The 22,276-nt window shown below is 42.7% G+C and overlaps 1 protein-coding gene across 1 annotated transcript in view; it reads right to left on the reverse strand.

Annotated features, from left to right (window-relative positions):
- Positions 1 to 8,057: 8,057 nt before the first annotated feature.
- TMEFF2 (transmembrane protein with EGF like and two follistatin like domains 2) overlaps positions 8,058 to 22,276 on the reverse strand; it is a 169,588-nt gene continuing 155,369 nt past the window's right edge. Inside the window, exons 8-10 of the mRNA XM_005306818.5 lie at positions 17,893 to 18,016; positions 14,768 to 14,926; positions 8,058 to 8,386 (exon numbers count right to left, since the gene is read on the reverse strand). Of these exons, the coding sequence (XP_005306875.1) occupies positions 8,290 to 8,386; positions 14,768 to 14,926; positions 17,893 to 18,016 (380 nt within the window). The 3' untranslated portion in view covers positions 8,058 to 8,289. The remainder of the gene's footprint in view (positions 8,387 to 14,767; positions 14,927 to 17,892; positions 18,017 to 22,276) is intronic.

A 22,276-nucleotide genomic window follows, 5' to 3' on the forward strand; every position in this document is an offset into this window, starting at 1 on the left:
GGAGCTCCGGCTGGAAGGGATGCAGCAAGCAGGCCCTCACAGAGTGAAGCCGGCACAAACCTGCGCTGAAGGCTGGGAGGAACAGAACGGCTGATTGTGGACACTCCAGGACAGGAGCCAGGAGAGCACTGGGTCAGTGGGGGACTCGCCCGAGAAGGACAAACTGGAGGTGGACCCAGTAGCACGGCTGCCCAGAGCTGCATGGGGCTGAGTCCTGGGGCTGGTGACTTTGCATTGGGACTAAGGAGGGAGGCTGTTAAGTGGGGACGTTGTCACTCTGTGTGGCTTTGCAGAGAGCGGCAGAAGAGGGCACCGAGCAGTTTGTTGGGGAAAGTTTACGGGCACTGCAGATGACCTGGACTCACCGTTGGACTGGAACTTGCCCAGGACTGTTGAACTCTGTGTGCAGTCACATTGCTGGGTGTCTGCTCTTTCAGACTGTGGTACCACTAGGCCTGTGGGGCCTTGAGTTGAATACAACCCTGTTTTACCGCTCCCCCTATATTTCCCCTTGTTGTTTTTCTCCTTTCATCCCTCTGTGTGTTCACTCTTTGGAACAGGTGCCCCTGGGGTGGACGGGACTTTCCCTGCTGCGTTTCTCCACGCGCCTTCTCTTGGCCAGCGCTGCCTGCAGGGCAGACTCCATCTTGGCCACGAGGGTGCTAAAGTTACATTAGCTACGCCCCTGCTCTTGTTGAAATCAATGGCAAAACTCCCATTGACATCCATGATTCCAACTCAGGTTCCATAGGCACAACCTGATTATTTCAAATTGGTTAAAATATAACTAGAACCAGCTCTCCCCCATGTCTGCTCAACCTAGCCATGATTGCTTGGCTGAGTTCTTGTAGCAACATGGCAGAAGTAGGAGAGTGAGACATGAGCTGTTTTACATCTCTTTGCAGACCACTGGCCCAAAGGTGAGCAAACTGCCAGCATAGCAGTGGCTCTCCACCACCCATTTGTGAATACTGCCATCTATAGCTCAAAGTTCAATACTTCCTTAGGAAAAACAGCAAACGACCCTTTCATGCAGTGCACTTGCAATATGATATGTATATGGGTCTGTAGTGATGCAGGGTAAGATTAGAGCACAGCTCATGATATCATCATTGCCACCAGCATCACTCTGCTAACATGGCTGATCTGGAACAAGTGAACGCAATAAACCTGTCCCTATTTTCGCAAGGACACTGGTGACTGCGGTTTGCTAAGCTATAGTTTGCTATTCCATTTCCCCAGCTGCGTTTACAGGACCATTAGACCAACCTGCTTCCCAAAGCAGTTCATTCATTCTTTAGTAGATGCTAGAATCCACCCAGCTCACGTGGTACAGTGAAAATGAACCTAGCACATGTAACTCTATTAAGAATGAACTTGTAAGCACAGACTAGCGACGTAAGCAACAAAAATGGGTTTAATCTTCTGTGATGTCATGCAGAGGCTTCATGTAGCACATTTTGTGTCTGTCAGACACCAAATCAGTGCCCTGTGAACACTAACCATTTTTATTAACCATTAAACAAATGTCCTTTTTATTTGAAAATGTAAAACATGCAGTGAGCAGTAGCTAGAGCCTTGAATTCAGGTCACATTAAACTGCTGTTGTTCACCTCTCAGCTCTTCCATAGTTAGTTGAAAGCATCGTGCCATAAAACTCAACGGTGCCCCTGTTCCACAGCGGAAGGTAATGTTCCATCATGTCCATTTGCATTTAGAAGCAGGAATTTATACTGAGTAATTACACTTCATTTATGACTGACCCGATGTAAAGCAAGCCTCTTTCAAAGCTCCCTTCACAGTATTTTTATGAGGTGTTAGTACATTTTGCTAACATTTTTCACCCTTTAATCGTTCCTGTTTCATGTTTGGGTGGTGAAAGGTTAAAGTGTTTTGACCTGAGAAAAATGAGGCATAGGGTGGCCTTAGCTAGCGTTGCTTCTGTACTTGTTGGGTCTGGTCATTTGTTTTAATGAAATGCAGTTTTTTTCCCCTTGCTCTCTTGGTGTTTCTGGCTTGTCATTTGCATAAGTACTTAATGACTTCACCTACCACCCAGAAAAAGGTCAGAACTAAGCTCTATTTGGAGGGGGAGGAAAAACAACAACAAGTAAAGGCTAATGCCAAGGCCTTATATAGGGTTTGAGCATCAAAATGCTCATGGGTTTCCTAAACTGCTCCATACAGTACATCCTTTTTATTTTTCCACTATGGTTAATGCCATCTAGTTAGCATTATAAAACAGATTCCTAACATGCTTTTTAGTATGCAGTCTTGGCTGCTTCTGTGTGAGACTGCAGCATATCTTACTGCTTTGTGGCTCACAGTCAGTATTGTAAAAATCCATTTTAAAAAAATGGTTGTCAAATGGATTTTTGTTTTCAACAGCCCTCCAGCTGTGACAAAACTGTTAATTAAACTGAGTCCACAATAAACCAAACACACCTAATGCAATACACACTTTATTTCAAAACGTTAGGTTTGCAGCTTTAAGACTCAGCTCCCATGGTCATCAAATTGAAAAGGTACGACTGTCCTTGAGCGTCCTACCCTTGGATGGTCTTAAGGGCTTTTCAGTGAAATGAAGCTGCAGGTCATAACTTAACAGTAAATACACCATAATGACCATCATTTACCTGATGGGGCACATAATGAAATATCAGGGTGTGCCTTACAGAGAGAATGATTTAACAGGCCCTAGACGTTTGGGGTAGCCCCTTTACATTGATCAGCTAAATATCAAAACTCGCTTTTTAAAAGTGCAGAACACCCATAGTTCCTACTGACGCCTGCTGGAATGTTCAATGCCTCAGAAAATCAGGTCCTTACTGTATTCAGTTATTTTACAACGCACAGATCCTAACAGAGACCCATCTCCTGGATGCGCACATGGGGGGGTGCTAGTGGGGAACCACACCCACAAATAAATGAAAGGCCAAGGCAAGGAGTTCACTTTGATGTGTGGTAATGAACGTCACTTTTAATTCTATGATTATAACACCTAATCTAAAGCTGCATGTATAATCGGGGGTGAAAAATGAGGGTGTAGAGTTGTGTCTGATGTAGGATGAGAGACAAGATAGCCTTTAATCATTTTGCTTTCAAAGAAGCTTTGGAGAACGCTTTGAAGATGAAATTTTCAGAGCTGTGTCTGGCAAACAGGAGGCAGCGATCTACGCCACTCACCTCTTGCCCAGCCCCTGATCCAGAGATTCCACAGTACTATGCATCTGGATCTTTACTGCAAAGTGCTCCAACTTGTATCTGGTGCAGCTGCATCCTGCACTGCCCAGCTCTAGCCATTTGTGATTCAGGTAACAGGATTCCTTCCTATAGACGCAAGGAGAACATCTTACAAAACACTCTGTCACTACAGTATGTTTTTATTGGCCATTATGGAGTTATCAGTCATGGAGTAGTAGACAAGCTAAGCAAAATAATGGCTAAAAGTAAATGTTCTTGCCCCTCCCTCATATAGTCAGATGACGTTAATTAGACTGGGGAGATAATTGTATGTAAATTGTGTATTATTATAACAGGGTGCAATTGAACATTCATGCACCTCTTAGTTAAAAAGAAATAAACATCTTCCCAGAAAAGGTGCACAGTAAAAATGTCTGTCATGTGGAGCGGCCGGGGTGGAGGAAGGGAAAAGTGTCACTAACTGTTTACAAGATTTAAAGCCTAGCACTAGCTTAATTATAAATCCCACTTCTTTTTCCTGTGCTATAATGCACAAGCGCTTGAACTAGTTTGCTCCGTTTCATGCAGTGGAAGAGACTGATGGGATGAATATTTGCGCTTCCCTTCCAATTTCTTTCTTAACTTGAACTTCTAAGAAAGGTGTTTTTTCCTGTCACCACCAGTCTAATCCAACCTAAACAATACTTCTGAATAGTCTGCTCTGTGTGGCAGCTTTGAGCCATACATCTCCAGGCAATCCAATACTGAATTTGTCGTCCCTGAACACTGGCTAGCACAGCTCCTAGTTTGCTAATGCACTTTGCCATCATATTGCAAGTCTATAACTCTCACTTTGCTACCTTGGCTCCGTGGCCCATTCACATCAAACCCCATTCGGATTGCTCTTGTAATAGCAGTATTTGGCTGCCAAAAACGGCGTTATAAGGAGGGTGGAGCTGTTCTTGCACCCAACAGTCTCAGACAATGCTGCTGTCTTGTCACAATTCCTACATAACCTGTATGTAGTGTTAGTTTTATTATTTGTATTGCAGAGGCACGTAGAGTCTTCAGCCAAGAGCAAGCCCTATTGTGCTAATCACTGTACAACCACCTGTTTTACAGATGGGAAACTGAAGTGCAGTGAAATTGAGTCACTTGCCCAAGGCCACAAGGGAAGCCAGTGGCAGGGCTGGGAGTTGAAACCCAATCTTTTGACTCCCCTACTGGTGCCTTCACTACAAAACCCTCCTTCTGCTCTCTCATGCTTACAATGAGAGTGGAGCTGCTCTTCCTCACGAACAGCTTTATATGTTGCCTATGTCCTGCCATGCTTCCTGCATAACAAATATGTGCTGTTATCCAGCCTCTTTTATTGAGGCATCACAGCTGTGTGAAAGCGTCCTGTGAAAAATGCCAACTGCAGTATTTAAAAATGTAAGCAGTGAGCGCCGCATGTATTTGCATTCTTCACGTGTCTAGAGTTAGATGGCGGAGCCAGTGGGCAAGCTGCAAAATGCCAAACAAACTCATTTCCATTACTCCCAGCTCAGGATGGAGCATCACTCACGTACATGGTACAAAACACACCAGATGCCAGCACCACCTCTTCTAATCTCGTTAAGTTAAATCTGCACAAAAAATTCCCATCTCTCTGCTCAAAATATTCAGCTAATAAGCTTTATTTGAAAGCAACTCAGGAAAAAATAAAAAGCCACTGAGCTCTCGACAGGTACTAGCTAAGTTTTGGGGCGAAAGCTCCATCACCTTAATTAAGCTGCAGATGGAACAAGAGAAAAAGGCAAACACAGAGACCAATATATTCAGACTTTCACACCTTAAGTTTGGTACCTCTAGGGAGCCTGTCAAAGGCCCAAGGGTACTTTCACTTTCAGTGGGAGCTGGGCACCTAAGTGCTCTGTGCATATTTCACCTTTCTCCCCCTCAACCCCATATTTAGGAGCCTAAATAAGTGGCCTGATTTTCAGTAGTGCTGAAGTCACCAGGAGCTGCAGGTGCTCAGCAAGGCTGAAAAAAAGCAGCCACTTATTTAGCTGCCTAAATATGGATTTAGATGCCTAACTTTAAGCAGACAAGTTTGAAAATATTGGGCTTAAGGTATATATATAGCATGCAAATATATTCTATAGCTGTATCAATTTATAAACAGATGTAGGTATTCTAGTATTTTTTATGTGCGCATTAGTCATGGACAGAAATCAGTACTCCAGCTCCAACTGTTCCCGGACTTTTTGTTGTTGGTGAAAGGCTGGAGGGTTGAAATTTGAACTCTGGATAAAAAACAACCCCCTAGATTGGAGCACTACAAATTGATGAGGTCTCTGCACTCCGCATTCAATTGGTTGCTTGAATTTCTCTCTAATGCAATGGCTTTTAGGCTCTTCTGAAGTGTTCGTTGCCATACCTGTAGTATCTAGTTGTTGGACAAAGCTTAGGAAGGATGTTATAACCCTACTTAACTCTACAGGTATACTAGTTCAATTAAGGAAACTTTTGAAAGTTCCCTTCTATGATTTGCTGTGGTTGCCAAGATACTCAATTAAAGCCTGATACTCATGCTCCTACTGCGGGGAACACGTGTTATATTGTCTGCTGTTGATCCTTCAAGTGGAAGAGCTATTCTGTTGGAATAATGGCTGTTATTGGGGCAAAGGAAAATGTACTTTATGCTGGATTTATTTTCCCATTTTTGAGCACAGAAGCACTCCAGGTGCTACCAATGGCAGGGACACACCTGCTCACCATCATGCTGCTATTCAAACTCACTCAACTGGGTTACTGTTTTTCTAATTGGAAAATAATCTCTGACAGAGACCGAAATGGAAGATCAGTTGTGAGCAAGGACATACCAAAACTCAACCCCCACAACTTTTTGAAGCAGATGGTTTCTCAGAGGACAGCAGCTTAGCAACAAACTGCCAGTCATTTACTCTGAAAAACATTACTTTGTAATCTGCCCCACTAACTGTGACAATAACGGAGACCACAGTACCTGCACACACCCTTCCATCAGCAGTGACCAGGCAACTGTAGACACTCGTTGCCAACCTGTTTTATTAATTAACCAGACACAACCCCAGGTCCTGTGCTCAACACACAATTAATTTACTTTAAAAGGTTTAGCAAAAACAGTAGAAAAGAAATGATAACTTGTGACTATGCCTAAGTGGTCATAGAAATAAACAACTCTAATGGCCTGTCCCTGAAACCCGTTACTAACAGGTCTGGTGTTTGTTAGTACGAGGAGTCCCACTAAAGTAAATGATGAGAAACTGTAGGCTTGCACCTTAGTACCCAGAGTGCCTCTACTAATGTATAGAATAGGGAATTTCATGTAAGCTAGTGGAGTTAACAACAAGGCTAAAAATGATTCAATATGCCCTTTGTCATGGTGAAACAGTTCTTAATCCTTGTCAGGTTGTTTTCCTCTAGGCCAATGCTAAGTTCATTTGGAGGGGAGTACTATAATGATCTTATTTTGCAATTTCTTCAGGGTCTGATTCTCATACCCTTACCTATATTGAACAGTACCTTACTTCAATGATCAATGGGACAGTACATGGTGAGTAAAACGCTACTGAACACGAGTAAGGGTATAACACTTTGACCTTTAAATATAACCTTTTTGTCTTCACAGTTTGTAAAATCCCGCACATTGTAAAACAAAGCAGAATAGTGTTGGTTTCTGAACAAGTAAGTCTCAGAGGCTCTCAAGCTGCCATGGGAATAACTTAATATCTTGTCCATCATATGGATGTGCAACCAAATGCATTTCCCTATTTTCCTGAGGTATAATCATACTCTGAGTTCCATTACACGTAATGGAGTGGGATCATCCATAAAGTTATTCATGAGATATTTTGTTAGCGGTTTTCACCTTCTCCTTGAAGAAAAATACATTATAACAACATGTTCATGAGGAACAAACAGCTCTGGCATTCAGCTATGATTATGTTATTAACTTTTTTTAGCTAATAATTTTCATTCATCAAAAAGAAGCAATTTTTCACTCACCCCAGTGACCAAGAGTTGAAGATTGCTGCATGCCAGACCAATGTGTATGCTTTAGGTTCACCTTGACAGTTACCTTATTCCTTTCCAAATAGAAACATTATCCTCCCCGCCCTTCTGTAACGGTTATACAGAATTTCCATTTCCCCTTCAGTTATGATTTAATTTTGAAGGCAAAGACTCCTATTCTTGGGGGGGGAGGGGGAGTATAGATGGAGGCAGGAGTGAATGTAACTTAAAGGACTTACTGGGATGCAGGGCAGCCGGGGTCCTGGGCAAGGTGGTGGAAGGGGGGGCTCTGTTGGTGATTTAAAGGGCCCGGGACTCCAGCCGCTGCCGGGAGTCTCGGGCCCTTTTAAATTGCCGGGCCCCGGGGCAGCTGCCCTTTTTGCCCCCCCGGTCAGTGGCCCTGCCAGTATGGTGCTTAAAGTGCTGCCGCGGCAGCGCTCTAACATCGGCTGTGTACTGTCGGCCACTTTCTTACCGGTATGCCATACCAGCTTATTTTCACTTCGGGATGGAAAAGGGGAATAAGGCTGATGAAATGTATTTGACTCCAGGATCTGAAATATTTTATGCCTACTCAGAATAGAATAAGCTATTCTTCATCTTTCCCATAATCATAATTTTCCTTGATATTGGACTTACTTAAAACTCTACCCAGTGAGTCCAGCAGAGGCTAATACTGTGCCACTAGAATATGAAAAGATATTTGTTGGTGTCCATTTATAATATCCCGAGATTATACACAGCTATAAGATACAGCAAATTTAAGGCCATTTTTTTTCTCATCACTGAGTATTTATTATATATAACAAATACATGAAAAAGAAAAAACTATATTGTGTGATATAAATAGTTTATTTACATTACAGAAAAACATCAAGACAATGTATACTATTTCAAATATATCCATACATAATCAAATATAGCTGTAGTACATGTTTTCATTGGTGTAGATTACCACAAATGCAAGGCAACATGTGTAGATCTTGTTTTAATCTTTTGTCTATAATACTGTATTTTGTAGTCCAAGCTCTCTGCAGTTAGATTTGCCATTGTGGAAACATGCACTCTTTAAATTAACCTGGTCGATGCTCTTGTTGTGTTGTCTGAACTGTAGTGCCCTGTGTTTTGCTTCTGTCTGTGGATTCTGTTGCTCCTGGGACATTTTCTGAAAGAAATGGGGGAAAAATACACAAATCATAGCGAGGCATTTGCTTAACAAAAGGGCTTGGGTGGTAATGTGAAGATGGGAAGCCGAAGAGGAAACAGATCTTCCTCCCAGTCACTAGATTTCCTCCCAAACAATGTGGCAAAGGGAACAATTGGGCCATGCTCTCTGCATTCCTGTGAAAAACTTCAGCCTCGATACAAAAAACTAAATTAAGAGAAAACTAAGGTTGCACGGTTAAGCACTCATAAGTAAGCCTAAGTTTTTGTTATGAATATTTTTAGTAAAAGTCCTGGACCGGTTGCAGTCAATAAACAAAAATTCATGGAAGCTCGTGACCTGTCCCTGACTTTCACTAAAAATATCCCTGACAAAATGAGGAGGCGGGTTCAGCACCCACTGCTGCTGGGGCTCCCAGGTCCCCCACCCCTGTGGCCAGTGGGAGCTCTGGGGTCCCCTGCCGCTGTGGGGAATGGGATCTGCGGAGTCCCCTCACCCCTGGGGTGGCTGGGCAGCTGCGGAGAGTCCCCCCGCCACCCACCATGGCTGGGCAGCTCCGGGGAGTTCCCCGCTGTCCCCTGCAGCTGGGCAGTGTTGTGGAGTCCCCTGCTGTCTGCTGCGGCTGGGCAGCTGCGGGGAGGCCCTGTCATGGAGGTCAGCTGAAGTCACGGATTCCGTGACTTCTGTGACATAATCGTAGGTTTACTCATAAGACAAGTGATATCAAAGTTAAGGTTGCAAGTACAACTTTAACTCTGCCCCCTTGTAATAAGCATGTACTACACAATACATTCCTTAACTGAACTGTCACATATTATTTCTTAACTAATATAACTCTTTTCAGGAAACAGTAGGAAGAGCTAGACTAGGAAAGATCCCATATTCATTTACTAGACATCGTAAATCCCTGAAACATTTAGGAAGTGGACCTGGACAGATCAGAGGAGTATATATTCTCTGGCCTGATTTTGTTTTTTTTAGAGGCGCTAACAGCGGCTATTGGTTTCCATGGAAATTATGGGTGCTCACACCATTAGAGAGCAACTAGCTTAGCTATGGATGCCTGCCCAACACCGCATTCCTTAGCTGCATATAACTGTAGAGCTTAGGCAAGAAAGACACTCCATTGTACATGCTCAGAATCGGATTTTCATTTGGATAATGGCAAAAGCCAAACCGTTTTACCCCATTATAAGGCTGTACACTCAGTGAGGGATATTTTCATGCCACATTTCAACTTTTAACAACACGCTGTTTTTGCTGGCAGGGCTCTTCTAAAGAATTTTTCACTAAACAGAAGATTATAAAATATTCCCAGTCTCAGTCGAGATCAAGCATAGGAAATTTCAGTCCCAAGAGTGAAGATTTCCAATAGTTATACGCAGCAGAGTGGGGAGTTACAATGGAAACATCAGGCAAGGGGGGTGACCAGCGCCTTGTTAAAATATCCTCTTAAAACTTATATTCCCTTTTTATGTTGGGTATTAGTAGAAAAATAGTGAACTGCAAAAAGACAACTGGAAATAGAAACACTCCTAAATCCTTAAACAGGGTGAGCGGGGAGAGAGAGAGAGAGAGAAAGAAACAGAGAGAGAGAGAGAGAGAGAGAGAGAGAGTTTCCCTCCAGAACCCTGGGTTCATCCACTTTCTGCACGCTAAATGCAACTAGCATTTCTCCAACAGTACTTGCAATTTCTTCTACATTATAAGCCACTCGTTGAGTGGCTTAACAGAGAGAAGCACCTAAAATATCAAGAGACCCTACTGAGATGGAAAAATCCAACTGTATTGTATATCCTTGTCACAGTGACAGGTTAGAATGTTTGCCTTTATCTCTGTAGCCAACGCAGCTCTAGAAGTAAAATAGAACCCAATAAAATGTTGGTACCAGCTGAAAATCAAGCAGCATTTGTTGCTGTGTATGAAGGATTTTTTTTTCTTCTAATTGAACAGAATTGATGTCCAACTGTGGCACTGCCAGTGAAAGGCTACATCTCTGTGGACATAACAGCACTGGCAGAGGGATTTTTAAATAGTTTCCAAAAGTATAAAATAGGATGATATAAATGTTTGATACCATGTGGGCCAGATCCTCAGCTGGGGTCAATTGGTGAGCTCCGCAGAGGTCAATGGCTTTAGGCCAGCTGAAGCTGCGGTCTGACTGCTCTCACTTTTAAATGGGACTGCTCTTGTTATAAGGGCTGCATGATCATGCTCATAATTTCGCCCCGTTCTTTTCACAGAGGGAAGGCGGGCTGCTATCCGCATAACTGGAAATATAAGTTGATATTCCCAGGGTTCTCAGAAGGACAGGGCAAACCTTTCATTATGAAACCCATGCAGACTTTGCCTGGACTGTGATTTCATTATAAACTCAGACTTTGCTGCATGTTCATGAGAAGCTTGGCAAACCTTTTGTATGAACTAGGGCACCATTGTTAGCAAACCTAGGACTGATTCACAGAGCTATATGTCAACTGCTCACTGACCACCTCATAGCCCAGAGTAGCCTCTTGTGCACACTGAACAAGAGAGGTGGCAAAACAGGACCTTGAAGTATTCCACAAGAATGATCTCTGGAATCTCTCAAGCAAGAAAGAACGGAACCACTAAATCACAGTGCACCTAGAATCTGCAAGTGAATCAATAAAATTTAATGTCAGGGGTATCAAGGATGCTTGACCAATCAGAAAAAATGAATATGGACATTAGACCTTTGACCACTGGCCACTCCACTCTACAAAAGTGGAGATCGTTAACCAAAAGACCAAAAACAAACCCCAAACAAACTAGCATAACCTCCATAACCAAGTCTAAAGCCAAAATGTGAGTTAACAATTAGAGCTGAAAGAGTGCTATTAGCTGAGAGACAAGTGTGTGAAAGCATTGATTCTCTGGATGACAGGATCCTAGATGACTGTGCGGGGGTGACCAGCACCTTGTTAAAATATCCTCTTAAAACATATATTCACTTTTTATTTTGGGCATTAGTAGAAAAATAGTGAGCTGCAAAAAGACAACTGGAAATAGAAACACTCCTAAATCCTTAAACAGGGTGAGTGGGTGCAGAGATTTCAGAATTTCTGTAGAAAAGAAAAGAAAAGAAAAGAAAAGAAAAGAAAAGAAAAGAAAAGAAAAGAAAAGAAAAGAAAAGAAAAGAAAAAAGGAATTAGGGTCCTGTTTTTAAACCTAAGCGCTGAACAGGTCTTTAGGTGGCTAAATATAGATTTATGTGCCTTCAGGCCTCCACATTTGAAAATTGGGTCCTTATCCTGTCACTAACAAGTAAGTAGGTAGAGTTGGAATATTTCCAGGGGCAATCCAGAGATGTAGGTTTGGTCTGTGCAGCCACCAAATATATGGCACAGCACCTGAGACTGAAGCAAGGAAAGGGAGGAATCGGAGGTTCTGAGTAGTTCTAACAATAAAGAAATAGCCTACGGGGCATTTGGGCTGGGAGAAAAGGGATTGATTCTGTGAGGGTTGGCAGCCAGATGATCAGATAAGTGGCAGTGGTGGGGTGCTAGCATTGGACAAAAGACCTTTGCTCAGTGGATCCAAACCCATCTCTCAGCACAAGAGTGGATTCAGAGTATGAGATGGAAGCGATGGCCCAGCTGGGAGCAGTGGGATCCAGAAGGGTCGCTCCACAATGAACTCACATAATGACTGGGTGGTCATGGGGTCCAAAGTCAACTGGACTGACTTGAAACTTAGGCTTACTTTTATGAAACAAATTCCTTGAATGAAAACATATACACGTTGTGAATCTATAATGCAAAGCGAAACCTCTACTCCAGATGACTACCAGCTAATGGGAACAAAGTTATTTTAAGAAAGGTGACCAGTACCAAGGAACTTGAGGTACCACTACTCCAATTGCTAAAATTAGTAAAACATGGTACAATATGGGATCTAAGTGTCTGCTACCTGTGGCCGGCTCAGATGAAGTGTCCTTGGCTGTGTTCAGAACAGAGTCTGGTTCTATAGACTCAGTGATGAGCTGAAGTTAAGCCACTTGGTCCTTGACTCCTTCAGCCACCTGAAGTAAACCGAGCTTTGTGATGCGCTCAGTGTGAGATCCATGTTTATTTATGAACATACCCGTTAAAATAATGTAAACTAGGAACTAGGACACAGGCCTCCTGCCTTCTAGCCAGCTGAGGCTCACAGGATGGCTTGAGTCAGTGATCGTGTAATCCTAGCAGGCAAAGCACACAATCCATTCATTTTTAATCAAGTTATTTGCACAAGTAAACTGTCATAACTAAGTAATACAAAGCAGTAAAGAAAAGTGCTGAGAGACAGGACAATGCTGAGCATAACCTTATATTTCCAAGTCCTCCTTCATCTACACTGTTCTGTCTTTGTCTTGTCTTGTCTGTCAAGCCGGAAGAGCTTTGGTGCGGAGACAGTGTCTCACTATGGGCTCAGTCCTGAACAACTCTGAGCACTACTGTGATTCCTAATGTCAGTGGGAGCTGGAGGCTCTGGGCGCCACTCAGAAACGCTCAGCTTTGGAAAGCCCCACAGGCATTTGCAGTGCTACATGCATGAGTTTAATAATAGTAACAAATAAATGATTAGCAATAATAATATTGGCTAATGGCACACACGTTCAAGTTTTAGACGCGGAGATCCAAATTCCGTGCTTGTGCAAACTGATGAAACTTAATCAATCACCAGCCGAGAATTTGGCCATAAGACAGTCTAAGCGGTTTGACTTCTTCTCTCATATAAGGATTTTTAGGCATATTTTTATTATGTTTCTTACATTGAAGAGTTCATGCATTGGAATGTCCTGGAGTTCAACCCAATACACTCACGTTCACTAAACCATACCTGTGCAAATCATACAGTCGTATGTGCATTTGCAACCAGAACACTTGGAAGTTGCAAACTGCATGTACCTTTCTGAGGGCACTTAGGTCTCTGAATCTGAAATGTAGCCCAAATTGTTAAGTGAGGTTTGGAGGCTGTTTTGCAATAATCACATGCATTATAGAAAAAGGTAAAAAATTATAAATTAACATGTGGGGAAGTGCTAACACATTTTAAAAATATCAGTGGGATATGTTATCTAGATTGCAGTACCATAGATCCTTATCTAAATCTGTTAAGTAGGAAGGATTCATATCTTTTCCTCGGCTCACATGCTCTACCTTGCTAGGTTGCCTGAAGGTGAAAAAAATAAGAGTCACTAAAAGAAAATGATATGGTGCATTTTCCCATTTATCAGTTATTTTTCCATCTCCTTTTTTATGTACACTTTTTTTTGGTATGAATTATCTCCATGTTCCCTGTAACCCACTTTAATATTATCCATTGCCTCTTCTGGCATCTACTGTTAAGGGTAGTAGACTTGATGGACTCAGCTTGGCCAGAAAGCAGCTCAAAGCTTCAGCAGATGATTTTGCTTTACGCATTTAGGCCAGGGGAGGATTTATTAATCATTTTTTGTCTTTTCCAGGAGCAAATGCTGCACTTGTCCTCTAACCAGACAGTACAACACTGATACGGAGATATATTAGAGCTTTTATTTTCTATAGAGGTATGATACCTGTGTTTTATTTTCCTGTCTTTTGTTTAGAAGTAAATTCCTTTTCAATCTGATTTATCGGTGGAGCTGTACGAGGGCTGAATGAGTTTCACCTTGTGATTTCTGACAAAAGCCTGGAGAAACTCAATGGCCAGGGCTCACTCTGAACTCTTCCAGAAACAATGAAACTGGGTCACTGAGGACGTACAGTGGCACTTGTGGGCATGAGAAGAATAATGACACTTCGCACTTTAATTCTGAACTACCTTGAGGCCACAGTTTCCATACTAATAAGCGCTTCTTCTTTATTTACAAAAATGCAACATTACACCTGGATATTTATCTAGGTCCCCATCCAGCAAAACACGGAAGCACATGCATAACTTTAAGCACGTGTGCTGTCCCCTTTATTAAAATAATTTCAGTTGGCTTAAAGTTATGCTTGTGCTTAAGTGCTCTGCTGGACTGGAGCTATAGTGATGGGCTCTTTAGAAATACATACACAGGTAGAACTAGATTTATTTTAGTAACTGTTGATCCAGTTGCCTCATTTATATTCCCTTTATTTATATGAACAATATTTTATCCGAGCATCTGAATATAGAATGTGAAACTTCATTTGCTATATGTGCTGGTGTGATCTAAGTCTGATTAAATTGGTACTGAAAATACAGTCATGATAAATAAATCAGCACTGGGACCAAACAATTCTTTCTCCTACTTCAGTGAATTAAGTGGGATTTGTTATCCGAGTGCAAATGTACTAGTCTGTGTAATTGGAGAATCAAGTGGGTATAAACAAAGTCTCTTTTCTTCTATCGCAAAAACATAGAGATACTGACCTTGTAATGCAGAGGACTACAACACAGATGATAGCAATCTGGATGGTTCCAATCACAGCCGCTATTAAGACATACTGAAATCGTACTGGCCCTGGAACCACATATAAAACGCTGTAGTCCTTTTTTTCACAGTGTTGTCCAGTGTAGCCTGCATCACACCTGCAATGAAAGATGTTTATCCTGTTACTTAGACATCCTGCATCCCTTTTAGCAGAGGGACAGACTATGCCCCTGATTAGAACTTGAGAGGAAGGCTCTGTGTGTGAAAGTACTGCTTGGCATACACTGTGTGGGTTTTTTTTTTTTTTTAAAGGGATGTAGATTATACTTCCAGGTTACGCAAGGACTGCTTTTATCTTACAAACACTAAGTGGCTAGGATAATGAGATACATAGATACTTGGATGTCTTAAATGTGGTGACTATTTGGATCAGGGGAGCACCTAGAGACCCCACCCTAGATCGGGATCCTATTGTGCTAAGCACACACACAGTAAAGGACAGTCCCTGCTCCAAAGAGCTTCCAGGCTACAAGATAGACAAAGGGTAGGAGAAATAAATGACAGTCCTGAAAAGCTGAGGGCTGTGCAGGGATACTTGCTTTTTCCTTGGATTCACAGGTAAGCCATGCATTGGTTTAATTAACATTTTTCATCAACCTACGCCGACATGTTTGTCTGGGAAAAGATTTGGTTTTGATGACACTGGGTTGCCTCTAGGATAGTTTCTTTTACTCTTTGGCTATTGTTTTTCCCATACTTCCCATACATGGCAAAATCCTACACACCCCACAGTGCCCGAATGTTTGGACCATGCACCAGGCCCGTTCGTCAGGAGCCGGGGGAGGGGAAAACAGGCACCCGCTGCACTACCAAGTTCGTGCTTTACAACTGCTATTGTCACCTTGGCCCCAAGGCCGCAGCAGTCTCCTTGGCTCCTAGATCTCTTCTCCACAGAGGGAATAGCCAATAGATTCATAGTGTTTATGGACACAAGGGACCGACCATTAGGCTATCTAGTCTGACCTCCTGTATATCACAGGCCATTACACTTCACCCTGTTACCCCTGGGCTGAGCCCAATAACTTGTGTTTGGCTAAAGCATATCTTCCAGAAAGGCCTCCAGTCTGGATCTGAAGACCACGAGAGATGGAGAATCTGCCACTTCCCTTGGTAGCTCATTCCAATGCTAATCACCCGCACTACTAACAATGTGTGTCGTATGTCCAAGCTGCATTTATCTGGTTTCAGATCTAAATACTGGCCTTTGTGCTACCCCAATCTTGGCACTGCTCTGCACCAGGTGGTCCCCAGGCACAGGTCAGAGCTTCCTGAATGCAGCTGTCACCTGCACTAGCTGCTGATGCTGCCAAGGAGCTGTGGGGCAGCCGGGGATGACTGGGACTCAGGGAAGCCTCAACTAGGGTGACCAGACAGCAAGTGTGAAAAATCGGGATGGGGTGGGGGGTAATAGGAGCATATATAAGAAAAAGACCCAAAAATTAGGACTGTCCCTATAAAATTGGGACATCTGGGCACCCTAGCCACAACCATGCTCTTTCTTACAGCAACACTCCCCTATGGCAATAAGAGAGGTGGGAGGAGCAATTCTGGTGGCTCTTGTCCTAGGACATCCCTATGCAGGCAAGATCCTTGGGGGTCAGGCCTGCTGGGTCTAGGTCTTCTTTGTACCATAGCAATGCAAAGTGGTCACAGCGTGGCACAGGATTCAGGCCAGAATGTTTTACTTGCTAATGTGCAACAAAGTCTTAGGGATAAACTTGTCACCGGGGGCTATAGGGCCAAATCCTGACAGCTGTGGTGTGCCTCTTGACTGGGCCCAAGTGCCCTCAACTCTCATTGACCTCAGTGGGAGGAGATGGTGCTGAGACCCTTCCTGGAGATCCCCAAATCCTCTATGATGCTAGAACTCCCTGTGCTTTGGGATGAGAATGCCAAAAATAACCCACGTTTGATACTTTTCCCTTGCTGGGGTACAGGCCATCTGGTGCTGGACTTAGACACAGATTACCCACTGAAGGCCCTGCAAATGAACAAATAATTTACCTATTTGTCCAATTGCCACTAAAATCCCTGTTTATTCTGCCCACTGCCACTCAAAGTCTGCTTCTCTCCTCGCTGTTTCCCCGTCCTGCTACCTTCTTCCCTGTCTGATTTCCCACAAAGGGGAGTTTAGTTGTTCCCCTGGGCCGGCTCCGGTGCTGCTGGCAGTGGAACGGGAAGGCATCACAAGGGAAACCTTTCAGGTCAATGGCACTAGCAACTCTAAGAGACTTGGAGAGTTTGCCTGGACCTTGTCCTAGAGATGGTGGTGGTGGTCACTGAGCTTTGTGCTCCAGGCTAGAGTAAGGGGAGACATGCAACAGCCTCTACATGCCCCCACCTCTAACCCTTGTAACCAGGAGAGGATAATGTGTGGCTGCGTGGAAGAATGGAGAAGCTGGGGCAGCCAAGGGCAAAATGGACCACAGGATCTAGGGGAGATTTGCAGGAGCAGGTACCCTCCATGCAGAGCTTCCAAGGAACTGCCTGATCTCCAATCTCCGCCTTGTATGCCTCAAAACAACAGCTGCAGCAAATGCGCACTTCATCTCCATACTTCCTCCAAGTGAATATGGTGGGAGCAAGAACTGCTGAAGTGAAATCCTAATCACCTCAATCACTGCTAAAGGCAAGCCTGGGAGATGCTTCAACCACCACTCCTCCTCCCTGCCCAAACCTCTTTCTAAGTCACCTTGCACACACAGCTGTAAAAAGTTGTCTTTCACGCAGTTCTTCACTTTTTAAGGTTTGCTCATTGTGAAAATATCAGGGAATACTAGATTTCAGTGCTACAAGTCAAGGAAAAGCACCCATTGGCTACGCTTGCACTTTGTGGTGCATTTTAAAAAAATATTTAAATATGCCTTAAGGTTATTTCACGTTTTTATAATCGATTGACATTGCGGCATAATTCAGGGCAATTCTGCTGCATAATTTAGGTCCAAGGTGCTTCATCATACAAGGGTTTTTGGTAATAATTATTTCCCCCCCTCATCTTGATTACACATATTAGCAACTCTACATCTTCAGTTTATCACCACCTGCTCTGGAAGAAAAGTGTTACCTGCAAGATGGTTCCAACATATTAGTAGAGTGCTCACACTTCCCATGCATGCAGAAGCCATTGTAGTGTTCTGGACAAGGAGTATAGATCCCTCTGGCACTTTCTTCCAGTTTATTTGCATTCTCTGTGAACACAGGTGAAAAGAACATCAACATGGAAGCATGTGGTAAGGGGAGGTGAGAAGGAACATGGCATTAAGTGCTCAAGATACAATATAGGAAAAATTCAAAAGAGCAAGATGTGAACGACTCCTATTTAGTTGTAAAAGAAACAGAAATACTGAAATGATCTTGCAACCCAGAAATCTATACTTAAACAGGAATAATATTAGAGAGGAACCACCTAGCATAGATGCAGAGTTTTGTAAGCTATTTTGCGATTCTTTTGCTTATCTAATTCCCTTTAGGTTTTTGCGCTGTTTTGCCAGAAAACCTAATTTTACTGTTTTTAAAAAAAATTGATCACAAAATATTCCGTGAAAAATGTCCAATAATATCTGTTATCCTTTAAATTCTCTCTCCTCAGAATCATGCGGGGCTAGGAAGAATCTGGACATTGATATACTTGAAAGGCTGCCATAAAAGAGATGGTGAAAAATTGTTCTCTCTTGCCACAGAGGGCAGGACAAGAGGGAATGAGTTTAAATGACAGCATGGCAGATTTGGACTAAATCTCAGGAAAAACTTCCTAACTGTAAGAACAGTAGGACAATGGAACAGACGGCTTAAGGAGGTTGTGAAAGCTCCTTCACTGGAGATTTTCAAAAGGAGGCTGGATGGACAGTTAGACACAACAAATCCTGCATCTTGACAGGGAGTTAGACTAGATGACCCTTGCAGTCCCTTCTAATCCTGTGATTCTATGCTCAGTGGAATACACTGAGTGAGATGGATGGTTTTGTGGCTAAAGCACAGGACTAGGACTTAAAAATCCTGGTTTTTATTCTCAGTTCTGTCACAGACTTTCTGTGCGACACTGGGCATGTTGCTTAACAACTCTGTGCTTCAGATTCCACAGATGTAAAATGGGATCCCTTCTTCTGTAGTGGGGCTTGGGAGGATAAATTGTTTAATACTCATAAAGTGCTTTGAGATCCTCGGATGAGACATACAACATTATTATATAGTCTCCTGCAATGTGCACAGGTATATTTCCACAAGCATTAGATGGGCACTGAACATATGAATCAAAGAAAATATTTACCCCAATGTTGCCAGTAAATTGAAAGCTCCAAATATGAATTTAGGTTGAAATGGGTCTATGTTTAACATTTACATAATGTGTTTAAATGCCTAAGCACCATCTGCAATATACTCACTCTCATTTGGTAGAACATCAGCTGTTAACTACACTTGATAAATACATTCAAAGCTGTCCTATCTGGCTTAGGGATTTCGACGCATACTTCATAGACTTATATCTGTACTTTTTTTTTAATATGTCGAATGGCAGATTATCTGGCCCTGGCATGGGTGTGGAGAGAGAGAGAGAGAGAGAGAGAGAACATTCTCCCTCAATGCCCCCTATGCAAGGCCAGACACAAAGGCAGGATCTACACAGGATGGAGCCCAAGGTTATACCAAGTGATATGTCTACACTACAACCACCTCCCACCTGTCGGCGAGTCTCAGAGCTGGGCTCAACTGACCTGGGCTTGTGCTACAGTGTAACCATCCGCCCTCGCCAGGTTTCCCCAGCCTACGCCCAAACCCCTACCCTGCTATTTTTAACCTGTGGCGTGAATCCTATGAGCCCAAATCAGTTGACCCAGGCCCGGAGACTTGTTGCCGTGGGTCTTTTATTGCAGTGTAAACGTACCCCAAAAGGCTAGGAGGGGAAGGGAGGAATCAGACGAAAGGAGCATGGAAAAGACACAGCCCAATCCCCAGTTGCCCAAGTTTACACAGCAGGCCGGGTGCACTGGGATCAGCAGACTAAAAAATGCAAAGTGGTGGACTCTCTTTTAGAGAGCTGGCTGGGAATTTTCCGATGAAATGCTTTTTAGTCAGAAAACGCTGAGTTGTCAAAAGTGAAACTGTTTGCAGGAAAGGCTCATTCTCAATAAATTTCCCGTTTTGGAAAAAAAAAAGTTTTAATTGTTTAAACATCCAATTTAGTACTTGTCAAAATGGGACATTCTGATGTTTTTGAAACAAAAAAGTTCAATTTTTTTCAGTTTGAAGTACATTTTTATTTCCAAATTTAAGTTAACTTTTAGTAAAAAAAAAAAAAAAAAAAAAGAAAGAAAGAAATGAGGTCAAAATTGAAATGAAATATCTTGAAATTATCAAAACAACATGTTTTGACTGATCCAATCCAAATTTTTTCTCAGGCTTTTGGTCCACAAAAATCTTCAAGATTTTGACTTTTTGTCCTGATTTGGGATGGGAAAAAATGTCAAAATCTCAAAAAAATTCACAGGATGGGAAACCCATTTCCTGCCTATCTCTAAGTGTTTGTACTTCGGACAGAGACTGTGCTCATTCTGGCCCTAACGAAACACTTAAGGCTGATTTTTAAAAAAATTTTACATTGTTGTGCATTTTCATCTACGATAATAATATTAGAGTATGCTAGAAATATTTTAAAATATATTTTAACAACAATAATAATGCTATCCAGAAAAACCAAGCGAATAATGGAGGGATATATCTTATGATAGATATCTGACACTGACAGAAATAAATTTAAGCAATAACAAAAGATTTGCATTTTCCTTGGATTTAATAAAACAATGATAATTTATGTTCAGCTCTGTAGCTCAGCCAAGTTAGCATTAGGTATGCTTAAGTATTATCTTGCCTTTGGGAAAAACAGGTATAGCAGATCCAAGGTTCAATTTTTCATAATGCATTTTTCCTCATCACTACTGTCCAAAGAGAATTCTGCTATCTTCACAACTTGCACTAATAAAGTTATCTTAAAAGAGATACAAGCAAACCACAATCCCGGAAAACCTCGAGGAGTGATCAAACTATAGATAGATATTGCTAGAACATGCAAAGCCCTCTTTCATATTTAGGATTTTGTAAGGACATGTCAGAATATAGGGCTAAATTCTCCCCTTCTGCAGGAAAAGCCATAGGAAGGGGGGTGAAAAATAGTGCACCAGGCTGAGGATGCAGAAATAGCCCTTCTTTTTCCTGCTTGAGCACGGAATTTGCAGCAGTGGAAGAAGGGCTAGAGACATGAAGCCTGCAGGTCTGGTACAAACTTGCAATAGTTGTGGTATCAGTGCAGAGTACCTGCAGTGTCAACATCTTTCAAAGGCTCTTCTCTGCCCAGCAGTAGAGTTTACTCGTTGCTGTGCTACCATACTCCTGACCAGGGTGATAAGAACCATGGAGAGGTATCTAACACTGAAATAAGCAGCATTAGCCTAACTGGCTGTGTAGGTTATGGGCAGTTCCTGTGTGAGGATACAATGGGGAGCAGCTGCTACATTATTGTCCCATTTTTTGTTAGCCACTGTTCACCACGACATACAGACATATTTTAATACAAGCCCATTTATCTAGGCCCTTAACTGAGCCCTTCATCGTGATGTAGCTGTCTGACCTGTGGAAGGGCTGCTGGTAGTGAAACACTGTGGGATACTAGGTATAATGATGCATAGTTCCTTTGCATGGACCAGACTGCTTCCTTCTGAGGGAAAATAGCCACAGTGGACCTCATGGGAGAAAAACTCCCCAAGGTTCCCTCCTGAGCCTGGCTACAGTAAGAAATACACCTGTTAGTAGAAAGACATGTCAGCTGTTGCGGTGCTGGACATGGTTGGGTCCTGTCTAAACTTGAGGTTGAAGCATTTTCAGCTCTGGCCAGCTGTGTCCATTGCTAATATCCATTGTTTATATTTGGAGATTCAGTCATTGCTAACACGGTTATGGAATGAGGTTTGTGTCCTTGCAAAAAAAGAAAAAGAAAAGAAAAGCAGAGAGCAGCATTTTTTTCCTTCAAGCCTTGTGGATATTGGGGAATTTGCAGATGGCCTAGAATTGTCTGTGGGTTGCCCTGTGCCCCAGGCTAGCTTACTAACACAAGGATCCCTGCTTCTCTCTGATTTGTGGGCAGCACTACCATGCCAGGACTTCCCCCACCAGTAGGATACCTCCTTTGAAGCAGGAGGGGGGGATGACTTCATGCTGCCGGGAGGAATTTAGCCTGCATTACCTTTGGGGAAAATGTAACAGTGCTGGCCAGGGTGGAAGTGGATAAAGGTATATCCCTGAACTTGTGGAGAGTTCTCCATGGTTTCAGGGCACAGGGGATGGCAATCAGCTTTCATATAGGAGAAGTAATGATTTTTCCCTCTTCGTTTGGTCATGTCTTGTGTGAAAAACATTACATTGTGCATCTAGCCCCTAGCACACTGCAAAATATAACC

This window comes from Chrysemys picta, chromosome 11 (genome assembly GCF_011386835.1).
Source record: "Chrysemys picta bellii isolate R12L10 chromosome 11, ASM1138683v2, whole genome shotgun sequence".
Taxonomy (NCBI): Eukaryota; Metazoa; Chordata; order Testudines; family Emydidae; genus Chrysemys; species Chrysemys picta.